The 26232-nt window shown below is 40.7% G+C and overlaps 2 protein-coding genes across 2 annotated transcripts in view; both read left to right on the forward strand.

Moving 5' to 3' along the window:
* The window catches only part of SNAP47 (synaptosome associated protein 47), a 157653-nt gene extending 156194 nt beyond the window's left edge, over positions 1-1459 (forward strand). The window contains exon 6 of the mRNA XM_036846053.1: positions 1399-1459. The gene's annotated coding sequence lies outside the window, so the exon portion shown is untranslated. The remainder of the gene's footprint in view (positions 1-1398) is intronic.
* On the forward strand, positions 1033-26232 carry PRSS38 (serine protease 38). The gene is made up of 5 exons (XM_036847317.1): positions 1033-1204; positions 1399-1561; positions 2149-2420; positions 25178-25320; positions 25796-26232. Exons 1-5 carry the CDS (start codon positions 1033-1035, stop codon positions 26048-26050), a joined length of 1005 nt encoding a protein of 334 aa, XP_036703212.1. The 3' UTR covers positions 26051-26232.

Consider the following 26232-nt stretch of genomic DNA (forward strand, 5'->3'; position numbering starts at 1 on the left):
TGAATTATTGGACAAGGATTTTAAAGCAGCCATTATAAAAATTCTCCATTGAACAGTTATGAACACACTTGAAACATATTAAAGGACAAGGAACAATGAAGAAAGAGAAATTATTGGCAATACATATAAAAGACAAGGGATTAATATCAAGAAATAGAAGGTACAGAGATTTCCCAATACCTCCTACCCTAACACATGCATTGCCTGCCACATTAACAATCTCTGTGCCTTCTGTTTAATTTTGCTGTGAACCCAAAACTGCTATAGAAAATAAAATCTATTTTTTAAAAAAAGAAATATAAGAAACAGAGTAGAGGTTGGCAAACTACCTGTTTCTGTACATCTGAACTAATGTACATCTGTACATTCTGAACTAAGAATGGTTTGTACACTTTTTATTGCTTGGAGGTAAAACAAGAGAATATTCTGTGAGATGCAAAAATTAAATGAAATTCAAGTTTCAGCGTCTGTAAATTCAGTTTTATTGGAACACAGTCCCGTTCATTTCTGTATGTATTGTCACAGCAGCAGAGTTCTGAAGTTTCCAGACAGAAGGCTTAAGTAGTATAAGGCATTTTTCCATCGCTTTTTTCCCAACACCTGTATAACTTGCTCTATTCAATGGCACATTAGCAAATATGATCAAGAAGAGGCGTGAAAAGTGTTTTTACATTTCTGGAATGCTGCAACTGAGACATGACCAAACCCCAGCTTACTGGCTGGATGTTGGGAGACACAGGACGAAATTATTTCCATTGCATCAGCCAAGAGTGGGGAGAGAAACCAATGACCACCACCATCCGGGGCGCAAGACCACCCAGAGTCTACTGACTGCCCTCTAGGGAGTGAGACCACAGCGAGCCAGCCATAGCGGGGTGGGGGGGTGATGGAGGGGAGGATCATTGAGAGCTGGCTCCCAGCCGAGGAGTGAGAGAGCCGGTGTTTATGCTGTCGCGCTTTAATGCCATCGTGTGCCTGGGCACTGTCGCATGTTTGTGCCGTCACAAGTTGCGTGCTCTAGCCCTCGCATCCATGAGGCACTCCCACCTCATGGCCGCCGCGCTGACCGGCCCTCGCACTGGGCCTGGAGAGTCCAGGACCCCGAGCCTCCTCCTGCTCCTGTTTCTCCTGCCTCACACCCAGGCTGCAGCCACGGCCCACAGGCACCCTGCCAGTGAGGGGGTCGCCTTTAGCCGTGATGTGGGTAGGACCCCTCCAAGCCCGGGTTGGCGGTGGTCCCTGCGGTGAATCCCGGGCTTCCTCCCCGCGAGGGTGGAGACCCAGTCTTCCGTGGCCCTCCCCCTTTTCCCTCCTCCCACTCACCCTCCTCGGCTTTGCCTGTGGCCAGGCCTGCCCTGGTGCCACTGCTACTCGCATACTCTGTCCTTCTTTCCTCAGCTTGTGGCCAGCGTCATATGCAGGGGAAGATCATGGGAGGCGTGGATACCCTCGAGAAAAAGTGGCCGTGGCAGGTCAGTGTGCACTATGCCGGCTTCCACATCTGTGGTGGGTCCATCATTGATGAATACTGGATCCTGTCAGCCGCCCACTGCTTTGACAGGTGAGTGGGCAGTGCTGGATACCATTCCCGTGGAGGTCTAGGGCTGCATGACCAACCACGTGGGTCACATAGGACTGGGACTTCTTGGAGGCAGGGGAGAGAGTGGGACCCAGCACACAGCTCCATCCACTACAGTTTCTTGCACAGGGCTGAGGGCTCCTTTAGGGCCCTCAGCTCTTCCAGAAAGGTGTGGAACCACATAATAGGATGAGAGGTGAAGAGAGGAGCCACAGCTTAGGGTGAGAGGAGAGAAGAGAGGACAAATCACAGGATGAGAGGTGATGAAAGACTTATCTTCATTGGCAGCTCATTGTACATCTGACAAGCTCACCATCCTGGGCTGTCCAGCAGGTCTTGGTGGGTCCCTGAATCCTCCATGGGTTCAGGTCAGGACTTTGTTGGGAGCAATTCTGCCGACAATCAGGTCCCTAATGTGCTGGAAGGGCATGCTTTCCACGTCCTGGCTGAGAGCTTGGATACCCAGGCTGCCATGCTCCAGGACTCCCTGAGCCTGTGATCTCATGGAAGCTCCTCTTCCCAGGTGCAAGGTGCTCGAACCACTATGCCTTTGTCCTCTGTCCCTACAGGAACAAGATCACTGAAGCATTTGATATGTATGTGGGCCTTGTGGACCTCAAGGTTGCAGGCAATCACACCCAATGGTTTGAGGTGAATAAGGTGATCATACACCCCACATACAAAGTGTACCATCCTGTTGGAGGCGACATCGCTCTGGTGCAGCTGAAAACTCGCATTGTGTTTTCCGACTCTGTGCTTCCCATCTGTATTGCACCCCCAGATGTGACTCTTTCGAACCTTTCTTGCTGGGCTACAGGATGGGGATCCATCTCCCAACAAGGTAAGAAAACAAAGTGCAGGGTCGATCCCATTATTGGAGCTTGTGGAAGGGATGATGGCTCTATGACATTACAGGAGAGAACATGTTCTGTCCATTAAGGGGTTGCAAGTATCTGAGGACTGGAATCCCTATCCATCAATCACTATCTGTTTCTCTGTCAATGTAGAATTTTGTTTTACTCCTGGCTGGCTTTGTTGTTTACAGAGAAGTAGTCACATCTACTTTGAGTGTGGAATTAATATTTAGTATACCGAGAACACAAATTTCCAAGCATAGTTTTTCTTAAGATTTTAAATTCAATTTAGAGATAATCTTTTTTTAACTTATGAAAAAACATTTTAGTTATTCTAGTTATCCATAAAAGCCTTGCACTTTCTTTCTAGGTTTAAATCTGCATAATTTAGAATTTTTATGGTTATTTAAAAGATTTTTTTTTCTTTTTTAAAAAAAATTTTTTTTATTTTTACAAGAGATAAATAGACTGACACCAAGCATTGTACATGGATGACCACAACAAAAGCAACAATGATTGCAATTACCAAACATGAAACACACTCATACTATGTCATAATAAAGATTATTATTATTATTTTTTTTTAATTTATTTTATTTATTTATTTATGGCTGTGTTGGGTCTTCGTTTCCATGTGAGGGCTTTCTCTAGTTGCGGCAAGCGGGAGCCACTCTTCATCACCGTGCGTGGGCCTCTCACCATCGCGGCCTCTCTTGTTGCGGAGCACAGGCTCCAGACGCGCGGGCTCAGTAGTTGTGGCGCACGGGCTTAGCTGCTCCGTGGCATGTGGGATCCTCCCAGACCAGGGCTCGAACCCATGTCCCCTGCATTGGCAGGCAGACCCTCAACCACTGCGCCACCAGGGAAGCCTAAAGATTATTTTTAATTGCATTTGCTAATCAGACACAGCTGTTGATTTCTGCACATTGATCTTGTTTCCAGCCACCATATAGTACTCATTTATAATATTTTGTCAGTTGATTATTTAATTGTTCTAGATTTTTTAATATCATATTTTCTTCAAATAAAGATTGTTTCATCACTTCCTTTCCTATATTTTATCTTTTATTTATTTTTCTTATTGAAATGGTTAGAATCTCTAGTAGAAATGTTGCTAGGTCTCCTTTTCTTGTTTTTTATTTTAATGGAAATGCTTCTAATGGTTTACTATTAAGTCTGTGGCTTGGTTTGGAGATTTCAGATTGATATCTTATACCAGTTTAAGAAAGTTTCATATCTGGTTTACTTAAGTAAAAAAACATTATTGCAGTTAAGTGGATATAAATTCAGATTAGAATGTTAAAACTTTAAATGTTAAATGTAGTCCCCATGGTAACCACAAAAGGAAATTAAGAAGGAATTTAAACATTTCACTACAAAAAATCAACTAAATGCAAAGAAGACAGGAATACAAGAAAATGAGGGGGAAAAAAGCTATAGGGCATGTAGAAAATAAGTAGCAAAATGACAGAAGCAAGTTCCTCCTTATCAGTAATTACTTTAAATGTAAATGGGTTAAACTCACAAATCAAAAGACAGAGACCAGAGTTAGGGAGATATAGCCAAGATGGCGGAATAGGAAGACCCTGAGCTCACCTCTTCTCACTGGAGCACCAAAATTACAACTACTGATACAACAACTATTGATGAGAAAGACTGGAATCCACCAGAAAAGATTTTCTACAACTAAAGATATAAAGAAGGAACCACAAAGAGATGGATAGGAGGGGCAAAGTCATAGTATAGTCAAGACCTATACCCTTCGGTGGGTGACCCATAAACAGGAGAATAATTACAAATATGGAACTTCTCCCTGAGGAGTAAAGGGTCTGAGCCCCACATTGGGCTCCCCAGTCCTGGGATCATGCACCAGGAATATTTGGTTTTGGAGACCAACAGGGCTTACTTTTGGGAGACCCAGAAAGCTGTGAGAAATAAAGACTCTTAAAAGGCACATGCAAAATCTTACATGCTCCAGGACCCAGAGCAGAAGGAGTGATTTGAAAGTGGCCTGGGTCAGACCCACCTACTGATCTTGGAGGGTCTCCCAGAGAGACAGGAGGCAACTGGAGTTCACCCTGGGGACACAGACACTGGTGGCACCATTTTGGGGAGCTCTTTCTACCACATGGACACTTGTGTTGACAAGCACTATTTTGGAATCCTCCATCTAGCTTATTAGCCTCAGAACTCAGCCCTGCCCTTGCCCACTAGCCTATAGTCACCAGTACTGGGACTCCTCAACTCTAGCAACTAGCTGGGCTGGATACAGGCCCATCTACCAATAGACAGGTTGCCTTAAGACTTCCTGAGACAACAGCCACCACTGGACATGGCCTTGTCCACCAGATGGCTCAGGACCTGGCCCCACATGTCACTGTGCAGGCAATAGACCCAGGGCACACAAGGCCCTGCAGCCAGAGACACCAGGACACAGCTCCATCCACCAGTGGGGAGGCACAAGCCCCAGAAACCCCTGGGGTTTGGCCCTACCCATCAGTGAGCTGGCTTTGGCCTCAGGACCAGCCTCACCCACCAGTGGGTGGACAACAGGCCCAGGACAACTGCAGATACACAGTCTGCTATGGCAGGATCCAGCTCACCTACCATCAAGCTGGCACCAGCCCTGAGACAAGCTGGGCCTGAGCACTGCCCACCAGCAGAGCAATACATATGATTTGGGACCCCTAGGATCTGCAACAAGAAACCCCAGGAACCGGCTCTGCCCACCAGTGGGCAGACACCAGGTACAGGATCTCCTGGACCCTGGCCCCATGCACCACCAGGCATATACCAGCCCCAGAAACACCACAGCCTTTCACCCTATCTTGTAGGAAGCAGCCAACTCACCAGCAGGCCAACACCAGCTCTGAGATATCTTGGACTCCTCAGCCAACCACCCTGGGATCCAGCCCCACTCACCAGTAGGCCAACGCTAGATCCAAGAATCCTGACCCCACAACCACCCACACCAGAACCTTGACTCTGTCCCCACAAGTGAGCCAGCACTAGCACCAGGACCCCACAGTGTTACTCAGACAGCCACCTCATGACCTGGCACCAACAACCAATTGGCAGCCTCCACACAAAGCAGGGCCTGGCAACCAATCTGACTGGGGGTTAGCCATGCCTACCAGACAATCCTCAGCACTCAGCTTGCCACAGCAGGAGGACCCACACAACCCACATAGGGGGCATCACTAGAGCATATAGCTCTGGTGACCAGAGGGGATTACACTGCTGGGATGCATAAAATGTCTCCTACAAAAGGCTATTTATCCAAGGTTGGAAAATGTAACCAACATGCCAGATACATAGATATTAACACAGCAAATTAGTCAAAATGAGGTGATAGGGGAACATGTTCCAAATAAAGGAACAAGATGAAACCCAGAAGAAGAACTAAGTGAAGTGGAGATAGGCAATCTACCTGATAGAGTTCAAGGTAATGATCATAAAGATGATCAAAGAACTCAGGAGAAGAATGGATGAACAGAGCGAGCAGTTAGATGTTTTAACAAAGAATTTGAAAATATAAAGAAGAACCAAATAGAGATGAAGAATACAATGACTGAAATGAAAAATACACTAGAAGGAATCAACAATAGACTAGATTATACAGAGGAACGGATCATCAAGCTGGAAGACAGAGTAGTGGAAATCAATGAAGCTGAACAGAACAGAAAAAAGAAAAAATAGAGAGAAATGAGGACGGTTTAAGAGACCTCTGGGACAACATCAAGCATACTAACAATTGCATGATAGGAGTCCCAGAATGAGAAGAGAGAGAGAAAGAGGCAGAGAACATATGTGAAGACATAATAGCTGAAAACTTTCCTAACTGGGGAAAGGAAACAGACATCAGGTCCAGGAAGCACAGAGTCCCAAACAGGATCAACCACACCAAGACACTTTGTAATTAAAATGACAAAAATTAAAGATAAAGAGAGAATATTAAAAGAAGCAAGGGAAAAGCAACAAGTTACATACAGGGAACTCCCATAAGGCTATCAGCTGACTTTTCAGCAGAAACTCTGCAGGCTAGAAGGGAATGGCATGGTATATTTAAAGAGTGAAAGGGAAAAACATACAACCAAGAATAATCTACCTGGCAAGGCTTTCATTCAGATTTGATGGAGAGATCCAAAGTTTTACAGACAAGAAAACTTAAAAGAGTTCAGCACCACCAAACCAGCTTTACAAGAAATGTTAAAAGGACTTCTCTAAGTGAAAAAGAGCCACAACTAGAACATGAAAATTATGAAAGGAAGAAACTCATCAGTAAAGGCAAATATACAGTAAAGATAGTAATCAACCACATACAAAGCTAGTAAGAAGGTTAAAAGATGAAAGTAACAAAACCATCTATATCCACAATAAGTAGTTAAGGAATACACAAAACAAAAAGAAGTAAAATATGATGTCAAAAACAGTAATCTTGAAGAAAGGGGAGTAAAAATGCAGTGTTGTTAAAATGCATTTGAAAATAAAAGATCAGCAATGTAAAATAATCATGTGTATATATAGAAGCATTATATAATGTTAACCACAAAGAAAATCTATAATAGATACATATATTTATACATTATTTATCTTGGAATATTTTGATTTCACCTTCATGTCTGAAGGATAGTTCTATTGGATACAGAATTCTTCCTTGAAGGGTTTTTTCTTTCAACACTTTGAGTCTGTTGTTCTACTGCCTCTGGCTTTCATTGTTTCTGGTGAGAAGTCAGCTATTAACCATACTGTTTATCACGATGTAATTGGTTGCTTTTCTCTTATTGATCTCAGGATTTTCTTTTGTCTTTGGCTTTCAGGAGTTTAATCATATTGTGTCTAGATGTGTATCTCTTTGTGTTTATCTTTCCTGAGGTTCAGTGAGATTCTCAGATATGAAGATTCTTTTTCATCAAATTCAGGATGTTTTGGGCCACATTTTCTTCCATTTTTTTTTTGCACTTCTCTCTCTCCCTCCCCCCTCCCTTTCTCTCTCTTTCCTCTCCTCTTCTCACCTCTCTCCTTTCCCCTCTTTCTGGCAGTCTTGTTACATGTGTGTTGATGTGCTTCATGGTATCCACAGGTCTCTAAGGTTTGTTCACTTTTCTTCATTTTTTTTGCTCTATTCTTTTTTTAAATGAGTTAATTTATTTTTGGCTGCGTTGGGTCTTCATTGCTGCTCTTGGGCTTTCTCTAGTTGTGGTGAGCGTGGGCTACTCTTCATTGCAGAGCACGGGCTTCTCATTGCAGTGGCTTGTCTATGTTGTGGAGCACAGCTCTGGGCACGTGGGCTTCAGTAGTCGTGGCTCGTGGGCTCTAGAGCACAGGCTCAGTAGTTGTGCCACATGGGCTTAGTTGCTCCACAGCATGTGGGATCTTCACGGACCAGGGCTCAAACCCATTTCCCCTGCATTTGCAGGCAAATTCTTAACCACTGCGCCACCAGCGAAGTCTATGCTCTATTTTTTAAATTAGATAACTTCTACTAATCTAGCTTCAATTTCACTGATTATTTTTTCTGCTATCTCATATATTCTGTTGATCCAACCTACTGAATTATTAATATTGGTTACTGAACTTTTCAACTTTAGAATTTCCATTTTATTCTTTTTTTATAGTTTTTGTATTTCTGCTAAGATTCCCTATGTGTTGACTCATTATCATGATATTTTCATTTAACTTTTTAAATGTAGTTTAAAAAAATTCTTTAAACATACTTATAACAACTGTTTTGAAATATTTATCAACTAAAATCAACACCTGGGACCACACAGAGCTTCTTCATATTGACGTGTTTTTTCCTGAATATAGGTCATACTTTCCTATTTTTTGCATAGAATTTTTATTGTTGAAAATTGGGCATACATAAAACATTGTAAGAACTTTGGATTCTGATTTTCCCTGAAGGTTTTGATTTCTTTTGCTTTGTTTTGAGTAATTTGCCTGGACTTAGTTTGCAGAATCTCTCTTGTAGTTTGTAGTTGCTGAGGTCTGTGCTCATTCTTTTATTCTTAATTCTTATATTTATTATTTTTATTCTGGCTTCCTAAGTGTCACCACTGTGTCTTAATATCTCATTGATTAGCCAATGATTTGGGCATCTCAAACTTCTAAGGCTTCCACCTTTGACGGTGGGTTTTGTGTGGAGGCTGGTGAACACATTTAGAGTCTGTGTGACTCTTGAGTCTGCCTCAGCTTTTACTTTTCACTGAGCCCACTTGTGCCTCCATGTTTATACATATAGTTACACAGTCATCCCAGGGATCAGTGGAGATTTATCTAACCTTTCTATTGCTCTCTTATTTCCAGAGTCCCCATAAATTTCCTTCAGAGACACTGTTCACCCCACCCAGAATGACAGTCTCAGACCAACACTGCTTTAGGTCTTCCTTACTCATTTCCTACAAATCTAGATACTTTAAATGACAGTACAAAGTGTTGGGTTTTTTTAGCTGTCCCCTCCAAATCAAGTTCTCTCCCTCTGGCAGAAAAACTGCTTTCCCAGCCAGCCCTACCAAGGTAAAACTACCACAGTGACAGAGCAGAGATAGAGGGTTGTCAAGGGTGGTGAAGCCCCAGACAACTAGGTCCAACTTTTGCCATTGTTACCCAAAGTTCCACCAGTTGTTCATGAATAAGCACCTCTCAAGTTTCCTTTGCTTTTGTTTGACCTATGGAGCCCTGAAATTTTTAAAAATAATTTTGTTCAGTTTTATACTTGTTTATTAGAGAAAGGGTTTGCTGACACCTTCACTCCATCCTAGCCAGAAATCCCATGTGTAGACTTATTTCTAAATTATTATTTTGTACTGTCTGTTTGCTGCTTTCTTTTAAATATTTTCCCTGTCATTCTCCCTTTCCAATAGACTGATTTCCTTTTTTTTAATTAATTAATTATTTTTATTTTTGACTGTGTTGGGTCTTTGTTGCTGCATGTAGGCTTTCTCTAGTTGCTGAGAGTGGGGGCTACTCTTCGTTGTGGTGCACGGGCTTCTCATTGCGGTGGCTTCTCTTGTTGTGGAGCATGGGCTCTAGGCATGTGGACTTCAGTAGCTGTGGCACACGGGCTCAGTAGTTGTGGCTTGCAGGCTCTACAATGGAGGTTCAGTAGTTGTGGCACACGGGCTTAGTTGCCACGTGGCATGTGGGATCTTCCCAGACCAGGGCTCGAACCTGCGTCCCCTTCACTGGCAGGTGGATTCTTAACCACTGCGCCACCAGGGAAGTCCCTGATTTTCTATATTACTTTTTTACTGTCTACTGTTCTGCAAGTTAAATTTCCAATTTTTAATCTTCTTGTAGCTCTTCTTAAATTTTTAACATGCATACCTGAACATACATGAGTTATGAACATATATACTCATGTATGTTTAGGTATACATGTTATCCAAAGGGAAAAATACCCTGTTTCATATATTTATACATATAAACATATATATGTTTTATTATTTCATATGTTACTTCCATTTTGTATGTTACTGTTTTCCAGTATTTTCATTTCATCTTTTTTATACAATCAAGATTATTCTCTTTTACTGTTGTTTTATACAGGACATGCTTATCTGGCTTTATGCACATGTTAATCTAATTTTTTTATTCCTAGCATTATACTTCTTTCAATTAGGTTTACTTTCCTTATTTCCAAAGAATATGTTACAACTCTTAAACAAAAAAGGATTAAAGGAGAAATCACATATTAAATTAGAAAATATTTTGAGATGAATGAAAACAAAAACACATTACCAAAACTTATAGAATGCAGTGAAATCAATGCTCAGAGGGAAATTTATAGCTATACAAGAAGTCAGACCTCAGATAAATAGCTTCATTTTATGACTTAAGGAACTATAAAAAGAACAAGCTAAACCCAAAGCTAGCAAGAGGAAGGAAATAATGAAGATTAGAGCAGAAAAAAATGAAATAGAGAATAGAAAAAATTAGAGTGAATGAAATAAAAGTTAGTTATTTGAATAGATCAACAAAATTAACAAAACTTTAGCTAGACTGACCACACACACACAAAAAGAAAGATAAAGTACAAATAGCTAAAATCAGAAATGAAACAGGAAACATCACGACTGACCTTACAGAAATAAAAAGGATTATAAGATAATACTACAATGAATTCTATGTCAACAAATTAGATAACTTACATGAAATGGGAAAATTACTATAAACACTCAAATTATCAAAACTGAATCAAGAAAAAATAAAAATTCTGGATAGATTTATAACAAGTAAAAAGATTGAATCAGTATTCAAAAACCTCTCAACAAAGAAAAGTCCAGGACCAGATGACTTCACTGGTGAATACTACCAAACATTTTAAGAAAAATTAACACCAATTATTTTCAGATTCTCCAAAAAATAGGAGAGGAGCTCATTCTATGGGGCTAACATTACGCAGACACCAAAGCCAGACAAAGATGCCACAAGAAAAGAAAATCACAGACCACTATCCCTCATGAATATATATGCAAAAATCATCAGCCAAATACCAGCAAACTGAATCCAACAGTATATTAGAAAGATTATACACTACAACAAAGTAAGATTTATTCCTGGAATACAAAGGAGGTTCAACACACAATAATTGGTCAATGTAATATACCACATTAAAAAGTGGAAAAAAACCATATGATAATCTCAAATGATGGATAAAAAGTATTTGACAGGATCCAACATCCTTTCATAATTTAAAGAAACACTCATAAAACTAGGGATAGGAAGGTACTTCTTCAAGATGATTTAAGGCATTTATGAAAAACTCACAGCTAACATTATACTCAGTGAAGAAAGACTGAGAACTTACCCCTAATATCAGGAACAAGACGGGATGCTCATTTTCACCACTGGTGTTCTATATTGTACCAGACTCTAGACAGATACATTAGGCAATAAAAAGAAATGAAAGGCATCCAAATAGGAAATGAAGAAGTAAAACTATCTCTCTTTGCAGATGACAGACAATAAACAAATTCAACAAATTTGCAGGGCACAAGATCAACACACACAAAAATCAGTTTCTATACACATTAATGAACAATTGAAAAAGGAAATTAAGAAAACAATTCCATATCATCCAAAAGGAAAATTACCTATAAATAAATTTATCCAAGGAAGTGAAAGACTGGTATACTGAAAGCTACAAAACATTGCTGAAAGAAATTTTACAAGACCTAAATAAATGTAAAGACAAGTCACGTTCCTGAATTGGAAAACTTAATATTGTTAAGATGTCAGCACTCCCCAAAGTGATCTACATATTCAGTGCAGTCTCTATCAAAATTCCAACATTTTGCAGAAATGGAAAAACTGATCCTCAAAATTCTATGGAATTGGAAGGGAACCTGAATAGCCAAAACAGTCTTGAAAAAGATCAAAGTTGAAAGACTCACACTTCCTGATTTCAAAATTTTCTACAAAGCTACAATAATCAAAACAATGTGGTACTGGCATAAGAATAGATATATAGATCAGTGGAATAGTACTGAAAGCCCAGAAATAAATGCATACATCTATAGCCAATTGACTTTTGACAAGGGTGCCACTCCATTAAATGCGGAAAGAATAGTTTGTTCAACAAATGATGATGGGACAACTGAATATCCACATTCAGAAGAATGAAGTTGGACCCCCATCTCACACCATACACAAAATTTTAAATGGGTCAACAACCTAAATTTAAGAGTTAATATAAAACTCTTAGAAGAAAACATAGGAGTAAATCTTCATGACCTTGGATTTGGCAGTGGATTCTTAGATATGCTTTGTCTTAGACTTCATGTTTAAGAAATCATGTAGCATGTATTCTTTTTTCTCTTTCCTTAATCCTACTGTTTGTGAGATTCATCCACATTGTTGTTCATATCAGTAGTCGTCTTGTTTTTCTGTCATTCAATCTTCCATTGTATGAACTTGGCAAAATTTCTTTTATCCATATTCCTTTAGATAGACATCTGAGTTGTCCCCAGTTTTTAGGTCATATGAAAAAGTCTACAACAAATATTATTGTATAAGTCCTTTTGTGAACATACGTACTTGCTTATCTTGGGGATATACTTGGTAATAGAATGTGTTGGCTATAGGGTGGGGTAAATTTAACTTTATTAGAAACTGCCAAACAGCTTTATAAACTGGTTGTGACTTTTTATATTCCCATCACCAATGTATGAGAGTGCTAGTTGCTCCACATCATTGCCAGCACTTGATAGTATCAGTCTTTTTCACTTTAGCTATGCTGATCATTGTGTCGTGATAGCTTCTTGAGGTTTTATGATTTGTAGAAGTTTTAATATATTCTAGATACATGTACTTTGATAGGTATGTAAATATTCTCTGCTAGACTGTGGCTTGTTTTTTTTTCTTTTATATGTAGGGTCTTTTTTATCCTGCTTATGAAGACTTGCTTATTGTAAGCTCATGAAGATAATTTCTCCATTTATCCTAGAAGCATTATGAGTTTAATTTTTACCTTTAGTTATAAGATCCATCTAAAATTAATTTTTTGCATGTGATGTGAGGAAGAAAAACAAGGTTCACTTTTTTCTATATTGATATTCACTTGCTCTAGCACCATTTGTAAAGAATATCGCCTTTTTCCACTGACCTGTATTGGCACCTTTGTCAAACATCTTGTGACCGTATGTGTGTGGGTCTACTTCCAGGCTTACTATTCTGCCACGTGGATCTCTCCCGTACAACAGTGCTGTGTTTACCATAACTTTATGATGAGTCTGGTCTTACACATCCTCCACAGTTGTTTCTCTTCTTCAAGATTATCATGGGCATTCTGGGTCCTTTGCATTTCCATATGAATTTTAAAATTAGTTCCCCAATTTCTACAATAAACCTGCTAAGATTTTGAATGACTCATTGTTTTCCATGGCTCTTGGCACTGTTCTCTGAGATATCCTGCTCCTTGGCTACTTCTCAAAAGGGCCTTGAAAAATACCACATTGAGCAAATTTCCCAGCCTTTCCTGGGGCCCAGAGACTTTTCGACATTTCGAACATCACACTACCTTTTAGCCCAGACTGGCAACCCTTTTACATGTACAGGTCTTGAGCTGTGTGGTCCTGCTGGTTATGGCTGAGCTTGCCTGTGTATCTGATGGTTGTCTCTCTATGGGCTGGCCTGTGACAGACTGAGCTGGAGTGCTAGACTCTGATTCATGCATCTTTCACTGTCCAGCAGGCTGGCCAGAAAACGTCCACAGGCAGTGGTGGAGAAACACAACACCTTTTTTAAAACATCTTTTTGGAGTGTAATTGCTTTATAATGTCGTGTTAGTTTCTGCTGTATAACAAAGTGAATCAGCTATATGTACACATATAACTCCATATCCCCTCCCTCTTGCATCTCCCTCCCACCCTCCTTACCTCACCCCTCTAGGTGGTCACAAAGCACCGAGCTGATCTCCCTGTGCTATGCAGCTGCTTCCCACTAGCTATCTATTTTACATTTGGTAGTGTATATATGTCAATGCTACTCTCTCACTTCGCCCCAGCTTCCCCTTCCCCTTCCCAGTGTCCTCAAGTCCATTCTCTACGTCTGCGTCTTTATTCCTGTCCTGCCCCTAGGTTCTTCAGAACCTTTTTTTTTTAGATTCCATATATATATGTTAGCATATGGTATTTGTTTTTCTCTTTCTGACTTACTTCACTCTGTATGACAGACTCTAGGTCCATCCACCTCACTACAAATAACTCAATTTCGTTTCTTTTTATGGCTGAGTAATATTCCATTGTATATATGTGCCACACCTTCTTTATCCATTCATCTGTCAATGGACACTTAGGTTGCTTCCATGTCCTGGCTATTGTAAATAGTGCTGCAATGAACATTGTGGTACATGACTCTTTTTGAATTATGAGAGAAACACAACACGTTTTGAAGCCTTTGCTTGCAACACGTCTGCTCAAATCCCATTGACAAAGCATGTCATGTGGTAAAATTCAGACCTAAGGACTGAGAAAATACATAATACCTCTCAATGGGAGTGACTGCAAAGACATATGGCAAAGGGCATATATGTAGGAAAGTATGGAGAATTGGCTTCATTAATGAAATTCATTTCCCCTCAATTTATAGTTTACTGCTTAACAGATAAACACTTAACATAGTATAACTCCATTTCCCCCTTCAATTCCTTATGCTATTGTTCTATATTTTACTTCTGCACACTATATTGACATTATTGTTGCTTTAAACCTTCAGTAATCCTCCAGCATACTTTTCAATAGTCTCATTTTTAACCTCATTCAGGAAATGATTGACCCAATGCTCAAATTCAGTTTACTCTGAAACCAGGACCACACATCTCCTAGCAATATTTCTCGTCCCCCAGGTTTATCTTACAAATGTCTGCACCCCAACCTCTACAGGGGAATGGGGGGATGCACACCCACGATCTCTGTAGGCCCAGATCATATGCATTCTCCACGGTACTCTCATTCTAGGAGACCTTTCCCAAATTCATCCCAGTCCTCTCTCCCTTATCAGACATCCAGTGTCATTTCATATGTCTGGTATCTGTCTATCTTGCTTTCTTTGGCCATCAGGGGCAGAGAATGGGAGTCATCCTAATTCTTGGTTCAAAAAACATTATTCATTGGTTCATACGTGATCCTCTTTATGTTTGTTTGTAATAATATAATGCATACCTATGTAAACATCTCTCAAATAGGGAAATTAGAACACTGTAACTTGTATCTGCTTTATGATCCTGACCCTCTTGGGTCTTCTCATTTAAGGGAACTTCTTAGCACAAATCTTCTTTCCTTTTTTTTTTTTTTACTGTGTTAAAATACACAAAATATAAAATTTACCACCTTAACTATTTTTAAGTGTTCAGTGGTGTTAAATACATTCACATTGGTGTGCAACCATCACCACCATCCATCCCCAGGATTATTTTCATCTTGTAAATCTGAAACTCTATACCCATTAAACTATGTATGTATGTATATATATATATATATATATATATATATATATATATATATATATATATATATATTCTTTTTCAGATTTTTTTCCATTACAGGTTATTATAAGATATTGAATATAGTTCCCTGTGCTATACAGTAGGTCCTTGTTTATCTATTTTATATATAGTAGTATATATATCTCAGTTTGTCTCCCCCTACCCCCACTATCCCCTTTGGTAATCAGAAGTTTGTTTTCCATGTCTGTGAGTCTGTTTCTGTTTTATAAATAAGTTCATTTGTATCATTTTTTTAGATTCCACATATAAGTGATATCATATGATATTTGTCCTTGTCTGACTTACTTCACTTAATATGGTAATCTCTAGGTCCATCCATGTTGCTGCAAATGGCATTATTTCATTCTTTTTATGGCTGAGTAATATTCCACTGTGTATATATACCACATCTTCTTTATCTATTCATGTGTCAGTGGACATTTAGTTTGCTTCCATGTCTTGGCTATTGTAAATACTGCTGCTATGAACATTGGGGTGCATGTATCTTTTCGAATTACTCTGGGTATATGCCCAGGAGTGGGATTGCAGGATCATATGGTAACTCTATTTTTAGTTTTTTGAGGAACCTCCATACTGTTCTCCATAGTGGCTGAAGCCACCAACAGTATAGGAGTGTTCCTTTTTCTCCACACTTTTTTAGCATTTATTATTTGTAGTCTTTTTAATAATGGCCATTCTGACTGGTGTGAGGTGATACACCAGTAGTTTTGATTTGCATTTCTCTAATGATTAACGATGTTGAGCATCTTTTCATGTGCCTGTTGGCCATCTGTATGTCTTCTTTGGAGAAGTGTCTATTTAGGCCTGCAAAATTTCCTTCCTTTTGAAGGCTGAATAATATTCCATAGTGTGCATACACCACATTTTGGTAATCCATTCATCAGTCAGTGGACACTTGGGCTTCTTCCATGTTTTAGCTATTGTGAATAATGGTGGTATGAAGATGGATGTATGAATAGCTATTTTAGCCCCTGCTTTCAATTCTTTAGGTATATACCCAGAAATGGAAATACTGGGTCAAATGGTAATTCTATTTTTAATTTTTTAAGCAACCTCCATTCTGTTTTTCATAGTAGCTGTACCGTTTTATATTCTCACCAAGAGTGCACAAGTGTTCCAATTTCTCCACATCCTTGCCAACCCTTGTTGTTTTCTGTGTTTTGTTGGTAGCCATCCTTATGGGTGTGGACTGGTATCTCATTGCAGTTTTGATGTGCATGTTGAGCATTTTTTCATGTGTTTATTGGCCATTCATATGTCTTCTTCAGAGAAATATCTATTTGAGTTCTTTGCCCATTTTGGAATCGGGTTGTTTGGGTGTTTTTGTTGTTGAGTTTTAGGAGTTTTCTATATATTTTGGATGCTAATACCTTATAAGATATATGATTTGCAAATATTTATTCCTAGACCATAGGTTGCCTTAAAAAGGCAACTGTGGATAGTGTCTTTTCATGTACAAAATTTTAAAATCTTCATGAAGTCCAGTTTGTCTGTTTTTTCTTCTGTTGCCTGTGCCTTTGGTGTCATATCCAAGAAATCACTGCCAAATCCAATGTCATGAAATTTTCATCCTATCAATATTTTTAAATCTATTGAGATTTAATTTGTGACCTAAAATATGGTCTCTCCTGGAAAATGTCCCACGTGTACTTGAGGAAAATGTTTATGCTGTTGTTGGGTGGAATGTTTTGTATATGTCTATTATATCTAGTTGGTTTATTGTGTTAAGTTCTCTGTTTCCTTGTTTATCTTATGTCTGATTGTCCTATCCATTATTGTGAGAGAGGTATAGAAGTCTGCAAATATTATTGTAGAACTTTCTATTTCTCCCTTGAATTCTGTCAGTTTTTGCTTCATATATTTTGATGTAAATATTTATAATTGTTATATCTTCTTGCTGTTTTGAGTCTTTTATTAATATGTAATGTCCTTTTTTGTCTCATAAACTTTTTTGATTTAAAGATCTATTTTTTTTTTGATATTAGAATAACCACTCCTGCTCTTTTTTGGTTACTATTTGCATGAACTATCTTTTTCCATTTTTTCACTTTCAACTTGTTTGTGCCTTTGGATCTCAAATGACTCTTGTAATCATCATATAGTTAGGTCATATGTTTTTAATCCATTCTGAAAATCTCTGTCTTTTGATTGGAGAGTTTAAGTCTATTTAGATTTAAAGTAATTATTGACAAGGAGGGACTTACTTCTGTCATGGTGGTACTAGTTTTCTATATGCCCCATAGCTTTTTTGTCTCTAATTTCCTGCATGACTATTTTTTTGTATTTAGTTGATTTTTTGTAGTAAAATGTTTAAATTTCTTTTCTTTCCTTTTGTGTATACTTTATAGCTATTTTCTTTGTGATTATCTTGGGGATTACCTTTAACATTCTAATTTGAATTTACAACAGCTTAACTTCAATAACATACAAAAACTCTGCTCCTTTAGAGTTCCACCCACAGCCAATTTGGTTGTTGATGTCACAAAATTACATCTTATACATTTTGTGGCCCCAAACATAAACTAACAATTCTTTTAAATGCATTGGTCTTTTAAATCATGTAGAAAACAAAAAGTGCAGTTACAAAACATTGATACAATAATACTGCCTCTTATCACTAACAATGTATTTATTTTTATTGAGATCTTCATTTTATCATATGCCTTTAAGTTACTGTCTAGTGTCCTTTCTTTTTACCTGCAATACTCCCCTGAGCATTTCTTGCATGGCAAGTCTAGTGGGCACAAACCCACTCTACATTTGTTTATCTAGGAATACATTTGTTTATCTAGGACCACTCTACATTTGTTTATCTAGGAATTTCTAAGAATAGCTTGGTTCCTCCCCGCTTTGGAGAGACAGTTTTGCCAGATTAAAATTCTTGGTTTGACAGTTTTTCTCTTTTATCACTTTAACTATATCTGTCCATTGTCTTCTGGTCTCCAAAGTTTCTGATGAGAAATATACTGATAATCTTATTGAGGATCCCTTGTATGTGATGATTCTCTTCTCTTTTACTGCTTTCAGAATTCGCTCTTTGGCTTTGACTTTTGAAAGTTTGATTATAATGTGTTTCAGTGCGGATCCTTTTGAATTCATCTTTCCTGGAGTTTGTTGAGCCCCTTGGATTTTTATATTTATGTCTTTCATTAAATTTGCAAAATTTTCAGCTATTATTTCTTAAAATACTCTCTCTGCCCCTTTATCTCTCTCTTCTCCTGGGACACCCGTAATGTGTATGTTGGCTTCTTGATGGTGTCCCACAGGTCCCTTAGGCTCTGTTTGATTTTCTTCAATCTTTTTTCTTTCTGTTCCTCAACCTCAATAATTTCCATTGTCTTATCTTCAAGTTCACCGATTCTTCCTTCTGCCTGCTCAGAGCTGCCTTTGAATACATCTAGTGAAGTTTTCATTTCAGTCATTGGACTTTTCAGCTTCAGAGTTCCTTTCTGTTTTGTTTTTAGATTTTCTATCTTGGTTGATAGTTCCACTTTGCTCACACATTATTTTCTTGACTTTCTCCACATCTTTTAGTTCTTTGAGCGTCTTTAAGACCATGTTTTAAAGTTTATCTAGGGGCTTCCCTGGTGGCACAGTGGTTGAGAATCTGCCTGCAAATGCAGGGGACACGGGTTCGAGCCCTGGTCTGGGAAGATCCCACATGCCGCGGAGCAACCGGGCCCGTGAGCCACAACTGCTGAGCCTGCGCGTCTGGAGCCTGTGCTCCGCAACAAGAGAGGCCGCGATACTGAGAGGCCCGCGCACCGCGATGAAGAGTGGCCCCCGCTTGCCGCAACTAGAGAAAGCCCTAGCACAGAAACGAAGACCCAACATAGCAACCAATCAATCAATTAAATAATAAATAAATCTTAAAAAAAAAATAATAAAGTTTATCTAATATATCTGCCTTTATGTCTTTCTCAGGGACAGATTCTGTTAATTATATTTTTCCTTTGATTGAGCCATTTCCTGTTTCTCTGTATGTCTTGTGGTTTTTTGTCGAATACTGGACATTTTAATCTAACAATGTGGTAGCTATGGAAATCAGATCCTCCCCCTTACCCAGGGTTTGCTGGGTTTTAAAAAATTTGTGTGTGTTAGTGATTGTTGTAGGCTGTCTCTGTGCAGAGGACCAGTTTGAGGTTGAGATCGTATGTTTTTTCTCAACCTTTACCTGGGCATGCATGGTTACTTTCTAATTTTCCCCATATATTCAGTTGCTTTTGAATGTCCTAGTCTTTAATGTCTGGATCCCAAAGAAGAAAAGTGAAAAATGAAGGGAGAAAAGGGCCATGGACCCATAAATTCCCTAGAAGTCACTTCAGCTGGAGCAGGAGGTGCTTGTGACAATTGGGAGAGGTGCAACAACAATGGCTGCCTCCCTCTTTGTGTGTACCTCTGAGATCAGAGAAGCAATCAAAGCACAGATCCCCAGTATACAGAGGACAGGGTCTTCTTTGCTCACCCTGGCTCTCACATGCTGTGTGCAAGCTCTCCAGGAATATGTGTACAGCCGCCTGTCCCAGGGGTGGGGGTGTGTAGCTGTTACTGTGCTAAGAGCTGAAATTGACTAAAGTTGACTGCAATTTACCCTCCAAGCCTTCAACAGATTCTAGAGTTCCAAAATACTTACATCAGACAAATTCTGCCAGTGCAGTTGTCCTGGTGGGAGACAGATTCCTAGTGTTTCCTGCTTGGCTATCTCCCAGGATCCTCTCCACAAATCTCTCACAGACAATCATGGTATATATATGGATTCCAGGGCATAGAATCCACTACCCCTCAGGAACTAAGGCCACAGATTGGGAAGCTTGGACCTAAATAAAAGAGTGGCAGTTTCCATTCTCTTCTAACTGGAAGCTGCCTTTATATATCTTTCCATCCTGTATGAGACCCTGGGCCTGACTTACCCTTCATTCAAGATACAACCACAGTGTTATGGCCTTCCCTCAGCAGAACTCAGTGAGAGAACCATCTAGAATGCAAGAACATGCTCTAGGATGCACAAATCAAAAGTGGTCCAAGTAACCCTAGGGCCACCTAATGCAGTTTTGCAGTTTCTCAATCAAGGCCAAGAAACCAAAAATAACTAGAAAGTAGCCCCATCTTTATTTAGGTCACTTAGATAACATTACATGGGTTCTGACTTCAATACAATACATATTTCTTCTTTATTTCCCTCTTCTCCTATTCCACACCAGCAAACCTCTGAAAATTACCAGCAACAACAAAAGAACTCTCTGACACTCAGCTCACAAGACCACACCGTTTCCCACTCACGCAACTCTTTATTGAATGTTCTTCCGTGAGCTTCTGTGGTCTTTTTTTTAGCTTTTAGAATTGTTTCTTTTTCTGTATAAACATTCATGAAACTCTCAAATCAATACATTTAACATTTTCACCATCTCAAAAAGTTCTCTTACTGCTTTGCAGCCAAACTCTTTCTTCTAAGGTAAGTATTGTTCTCATTTCTGTCCCCATTAATATTTTATGTTTTGGACTTTATATAAATGGAACTACAGTACTCTTTTGCTCAATATAGTCTGTAAGATTTATTCATGTTTTGCATGTATCATTAGTTCCTTTTTGTTTATTGTTGAGGAATATTTAATCACATAAATACCAAAATTAATTTGTCTATTCTTCTGTTGACTGACATTTGGGTTGCTTCAGTTTGGGGCTATTGTGAATAAAACTCTTATGAATATTCTCTTACAACTCTCTCTACATATGTGCTTTCATTGCTCTTGGGGGCATACATGACAATGTGTTTACTTATTTATGCAGTTCTGAGAAACTACAAAGGATTTTCCGAAATGTATGTACAATTTTACACTGTCAGCAATGAATAAGAGTTACAGATCTCTTTGTCTGAAGAAGTCTTTATTTTACCTTCAGTTTTGAAAGATAATTCTAGATATAGAATTCTGGGTAGACAGTTTTCTGGTTTTATTTTGCTTTGCAAGAGGCTGCTTCATTTTATTCTGGCTTGCATAGTTTTTGATGAGAAACTTGTAACTCTTATTCATGATCGTCTGTGTGAAATGTTTCCCCACCCTCCCTGTCTTCAGGATTTTCCTTGACTTTGTTTTGCAGCCATTTGACTATGATTCCTTCTTTCTTTCTTTCTTTCTTTCTTTCTTTCTTTCTTTCTTTCTTTCTTTCTTTCTTTCTTTCTTTCTTTCCTTCTTTCTTTCTTTCTTTCTTCCTTCCTTTCTTTCTTTCTTTCTTTCTTTCTTTCTTTCTTTCTTTCTTTCTTTCTTTCTTTCTTTCTTTCTTTCTTTCTTTCTTTCTTTCTTTCTTTCTTTCTTTCTTTCGTTGAGCCATGCGGCCTGCAGGATCCTATTTCCCTGACCAAGGATTGAATCCGTGCCCCCTGCAGTGGAAGGGCAGAGTCCCAACCACTGGACCACCAGGGAATTCCATTGACTATGATGTTTCTAAGTGTATGTGTTTGATTGTTTTATTCTGGCCTGGCGTTCTCTGAACTTCTTGAATCTCTGGTTATTATAGTCTTTTTTTTTTTTTTTTTGAAATTCACGTTCTTTTATTTATTTATTTATTTATTTATGACTGTGTTGAGTCTTCGTTTCTGTGCGAGGGCTTTCTCTAGTTGCGGCAAGTGGGGACCACTCTTCATCGCGGTGCGCGGGCCTCTCACCATCGCGGCCTCTCTTGTTGCGGAGCACAGGCTCCAGATGCGCAGGCTCAGTAATTGTGGCTCATGAGCCCAGCTGCTCCGTGGCATGTGGGATCTTCCCAGACCAGGGCTCGAACCCGTGTCCCCTGCATTGGCAGGCAGACTCTCAACCACTGCGCCACCAGGGAAGCCCTATAGTCTTTAATTTTGGAAATTTCTTGGCCATTATATCTCCACATATTTCTTATCCCCTGTACTCTCTTCTTCTGGGAATAATTCCACATATGTTACACTGCTATTGTCCCACAGCTCTGAAGTGCTCTGTTTTGCTTTATTCCCCACTCTTTTCCTTTTGTGTTTCAATATGGGTAATAGCTATTAACCTATCTTCACATTCATTGATTCTTTCCTCATTTGTGTCCAGTCTGCTGATACACCTATTGAAGTAATTTTTTAATCTCTGATAATGTGTATTTCTGGCATTTCCAGTTGTCCGTTTTTTTTATATTTTCCATATCTCTGCTTAAATTCTTTATTTTTTTCATGCTTGTTGTTTACTTCTTAATAATTTCTTCAACATATTAATCACAGTTATTTTAATGTTCCTTAAATATACTTTCAACATTTTGGTCATCTCTGGGCCTGACTGTGTTCAATGTTTTATCTCTTGACAGTGGGTCCAGTGTTTTATTTCCGCCTTCCCCATACCTTTGTGTCTGTGCATGTGTGTGTGTATATATGTGTATCTTTTAATTTTTTGTTGAATGTTAGACATTATAGAAGAATATTTAAGACTAAAGTCTCTGTACCCCAAAATAGGCATTCCTCTTTTTCTGCCAAAGTATTAGTAGGGTGGGGCAGGGCTGATTCAGGCTAGTGAGAACTTGAGCTGGGTTGTGGCTTCTGTTGTTGCTCTTACTGACTTCAGAGCACCAGAGGCCTCAGGTCCCTCCATGGTGGGCTGCTGCAATGTTGTGCTCTGTCTGAGACCAGGGGTGTTTCTCTGTTCCTGCTTCACCCTTCACTTCACATCTCTGTACACCCACAGCACATTTTGCCTGCCCTCCAGAAGAAAATTGCTGTTCTTGGTATTCATTACTAGGCTGCTATTGAGAAGGAGGAAACTTGATCCCCTGATCCAGCCTCAGCCTCAGGCAGAGCTGTGGGTCTTAGATTTGGAAATGGACCTCTGTGCACCACTACTCTACCTTTGGGGCAGCTAACCTCTGCTTTGTATCTGTGATGGCTCTGAGAGGATCTAGACCCTGCCCTCATGGTAGCAGACCTCTCATGTTACTGATGTGGGCTCTTGGCACCTCAGATTTTCCATGGATGTCGGGCTTGTTTCTACTCTTCCTCCAGAATAGTCCACCTGTACCAGGTCCTGAGGGCAGGAGTATGTGGTGGCCCCCCACACACACAACAAGTAGAAGACTTCTGCTCCACATGTGAGTAGGGAAGGAAGCTGTGTTCTTACAGGTCCCCAGTGGTATGTGGTCATTTTCTGAACACCTGCACTGAGGTGCCCTCTCTGTGGACCCCTGCCGTACCCCGAGTATATTTCATGAGCTGCTAGTGGAGACCTAAGGGAAAGACCTACCAGTGAGTGCAATCCTCCTCTTGTCTGATTTCTCATCATTCTGAACTGGCACACTAGCCCACAATTGAAGAACTCATTGAAATTACAGCTAGCTGACTTCTCCCTTTCACTTCTGTGATATACCTCTTCCTTTGTGCTGTGCTAATAATTGTGCAGAGCTCATCATTCTGGCCCTCTGTCCACCTGGTTCCACGTGGGCCTTGGCATCTGTGTAAGCATGACAGGGATATTTTACCCTGCATCTACACTGTTTTCACTCAATGTCTTTGTTGCTCCACAAGACTCTCCACTCTTGACTCTTGACTCTGGGAACTGTGAAGTCTAACCTGGCCACTCTGCCCTTCCTGTGGAATTGTACATTCTGCACACATGGCTTGGGGTCCAATGGCAGACTGGGGGCACTGAGGCCCCCTGTGTTCCCTCTAGGGTCCTTCTCTCTGGAGCACCCTCCTTCTGGCATCTGCCTTTGCAGATTCCAGCTGCCTGTGCTCCTCCTCATGCCACAGCCTGGAGTGTGCCCCAGGCAGGATGATGGGGCCCTTGTAGACCTTGCCTCATCTGTTCTCTTTTCTCAGGGGCCACAGCCCTGCCCTGACTCAGGTCCAATGGGAAATAATTGCCTGTTGGGTAGACATGTTTACTGCTAGCTTATGGTAGAGGGAAGTTCACTCCCTGTCACCCCACTGTGGGCACAATGAAAGGCCTCAGGTAGATTTTTAGCTGACTTTTAGTAGTTAAAAGTATTTCCTAACTGCATTTTACTGTGTTGCTTCTCCGGCATCCCCAACCCTGAGTTTTTTGACTCCTATTGCTCTGCATTCCTATTTGCAATCATATAATTCTTCCATGGCTCCTCTCCTGATATTAACTTGCCAACACAGCAGCAACCGCAAACACTGCTGATATTCTGCTTCCCATTTTCTTCCTTGAGGTACACATTCATTAGCTCTAAAACTGATTCCCCACCTACCGCAGACTATGCCATCCCAAATATATGCCCCCACTTGATACCCAATTGGATGAGTCTTTAACCTGTGAGAACAGCTCCTTTCCAGGCAGAGCAGGCCCACTTGCTCATTGGTCAGGAAAGTGCAGGTTTTCTGGGAGCAATTACTATACCCATTGGCAGAGACAAGGACACATGGAGTGACAACCCACAAAAATTGGAGGCTACTTTCTTGCACACGCTCTGTGTCATCTGCTCACTCTCACCCAGGGACTCAGCTGATGGAGCTGTTTGCATTTGAGCCACGGCAATGGGAATGTAATGGGCTGAACCAAGTCCTGGCTCTTACATCTCTTAGGAAGTGTCATGTGACACATATTTAAACTTTATTGACCAAAGCCTGAGTCCCCAGTGCAGAGAAGGGGCCATGTGGAGGGTGGGAGCAAGAGAAGGCGCTCCAGTGTGAGCCCACTAGGCCTTGGGGCTTGGTGTGCCCTGCGGAACAGGTGTGAGAAGACCATTCACTGGGCCTGCACTCCTTTCTGACAGGAGACACTTCAGACAAGCTGCAGGAGGTGCAGCTGCCTCTGATCCCATTGCCCCTATGCCAGCTGCTCTATGGACACACGTCGTACATTCTGCCGGACATGCTGTGTGCCGGGGACCTCAGGGACATGAAGACTGCATGTGAGGTACGACCCACTGTGGGGGCGGGAGGCTAAGCCCAGGGATTTCAGATCTTCCATCTGCTTTAAGCCGGGGGCACCTCTGCCAGTTGGGTAGGTGGTTCCAGACCACCTGGCTCCTGTGGGGATCAGAAGTACATCTCCATGCAGCCATGGGTTGAGTGGGAGGCCACAGGGTAGCTTATGTGCAAATGGAACACAGGCCTCAGTCAGGCCCTGTGGACCCAGTGCTGGCCAGAGCAGCCCAGGGCTCCATGTCTGCCCAGGGGCCATGCCTGCTGACTGTCACTCCATAGCACCCACCCTCTACTAGCAGGACAGTGCAGTGAACACTGCTTGCCTGCAGCAGGGCCTCCCCACTGACAAGCTGGGGCTGCGTGAGTGGCAGGATCCTGGCACCATCCCACAGTGTTGGCATTGGGCCACCCTCATGCAGGAGGCCCCAAACTCCCAGTTCACAAGAAACTCCTCTTTTTTCCAGGGTGACTCCGGGGGCCCACTTGTCTGTGAATTCAACCACACCTGGATGCAAATTGGAGTAGTGAGCTGGGGGCATGTTTGCACATACCCTATGTATCCTGCAGTTTATGCCCGAGTCTCCTTCTTCTCAGAATGGATTCGTTATCATGTAGAAAACACACCCTTACCTCTTCAGCCACTCCCTACCCTCTCCTCCACTCCAGGGGCTGCCATCAATGTCCTTGTGACCTCGCTAGCTGTCCTGTCAATGTTGTAAGGACCACAGCCCTCATCCAGCTTCTTCATGGCTGCATGCCTCTGTTCCTACCTGGCTCCAGCCCAAGTCTTCACACATCTGAGCAAGGTGAGGGCGATCATCCAGGCCCACATGCGAGGTCCAAGAGGAGGCTGACCAGGGCCGCACCCAGGAAGGCAGAGGCTGGTCTCATCACAGAAGGG

This window comes from Balaenoptera musculus, chromosome 3 (assembly GCF_009873245.2).
Source record: "Balaenoptera musculus isolate JJ_BM4_2016_0621 chromosome 3, mBalMus1.pri.v3, whole genome shotgun sequence".
NCBI classification, from domain to species: Eukaryota; Metazoa; Chordata; class Mammalia; order Artiodactyla; family Balaenopteridae; genus Balaenoptera; species Balaenoptera musculus.

What these genes read in the sequence shown, in the direction of transcription:
- PRSS38 (XM_036847317.1), top strand. Translation starts at nt 1,033, where the DNA reads ATGAGGCACTCCCACCTCATGGCCGCCGCGCTGACCGGCCCTCGCACT. An exon ending in CGCCTTTAGCCGTGATGTGG is followed by an intron (nt 1,205 to 1,398) that starts GTAGGACCCCTC and finishes TTCTTTCCTCAG; the next exon opens with CTTGTGGCCAGCGTCATATG. An exon ending in GCCGCCCACTGCTTTGACAG is followed by an intron (nt 1,562 to 2,148) that starts GTGAGTGGGCAG and finishes CTGTCCCTACAG; the next exon opens with GAACAAGATCACTGAAGCAT.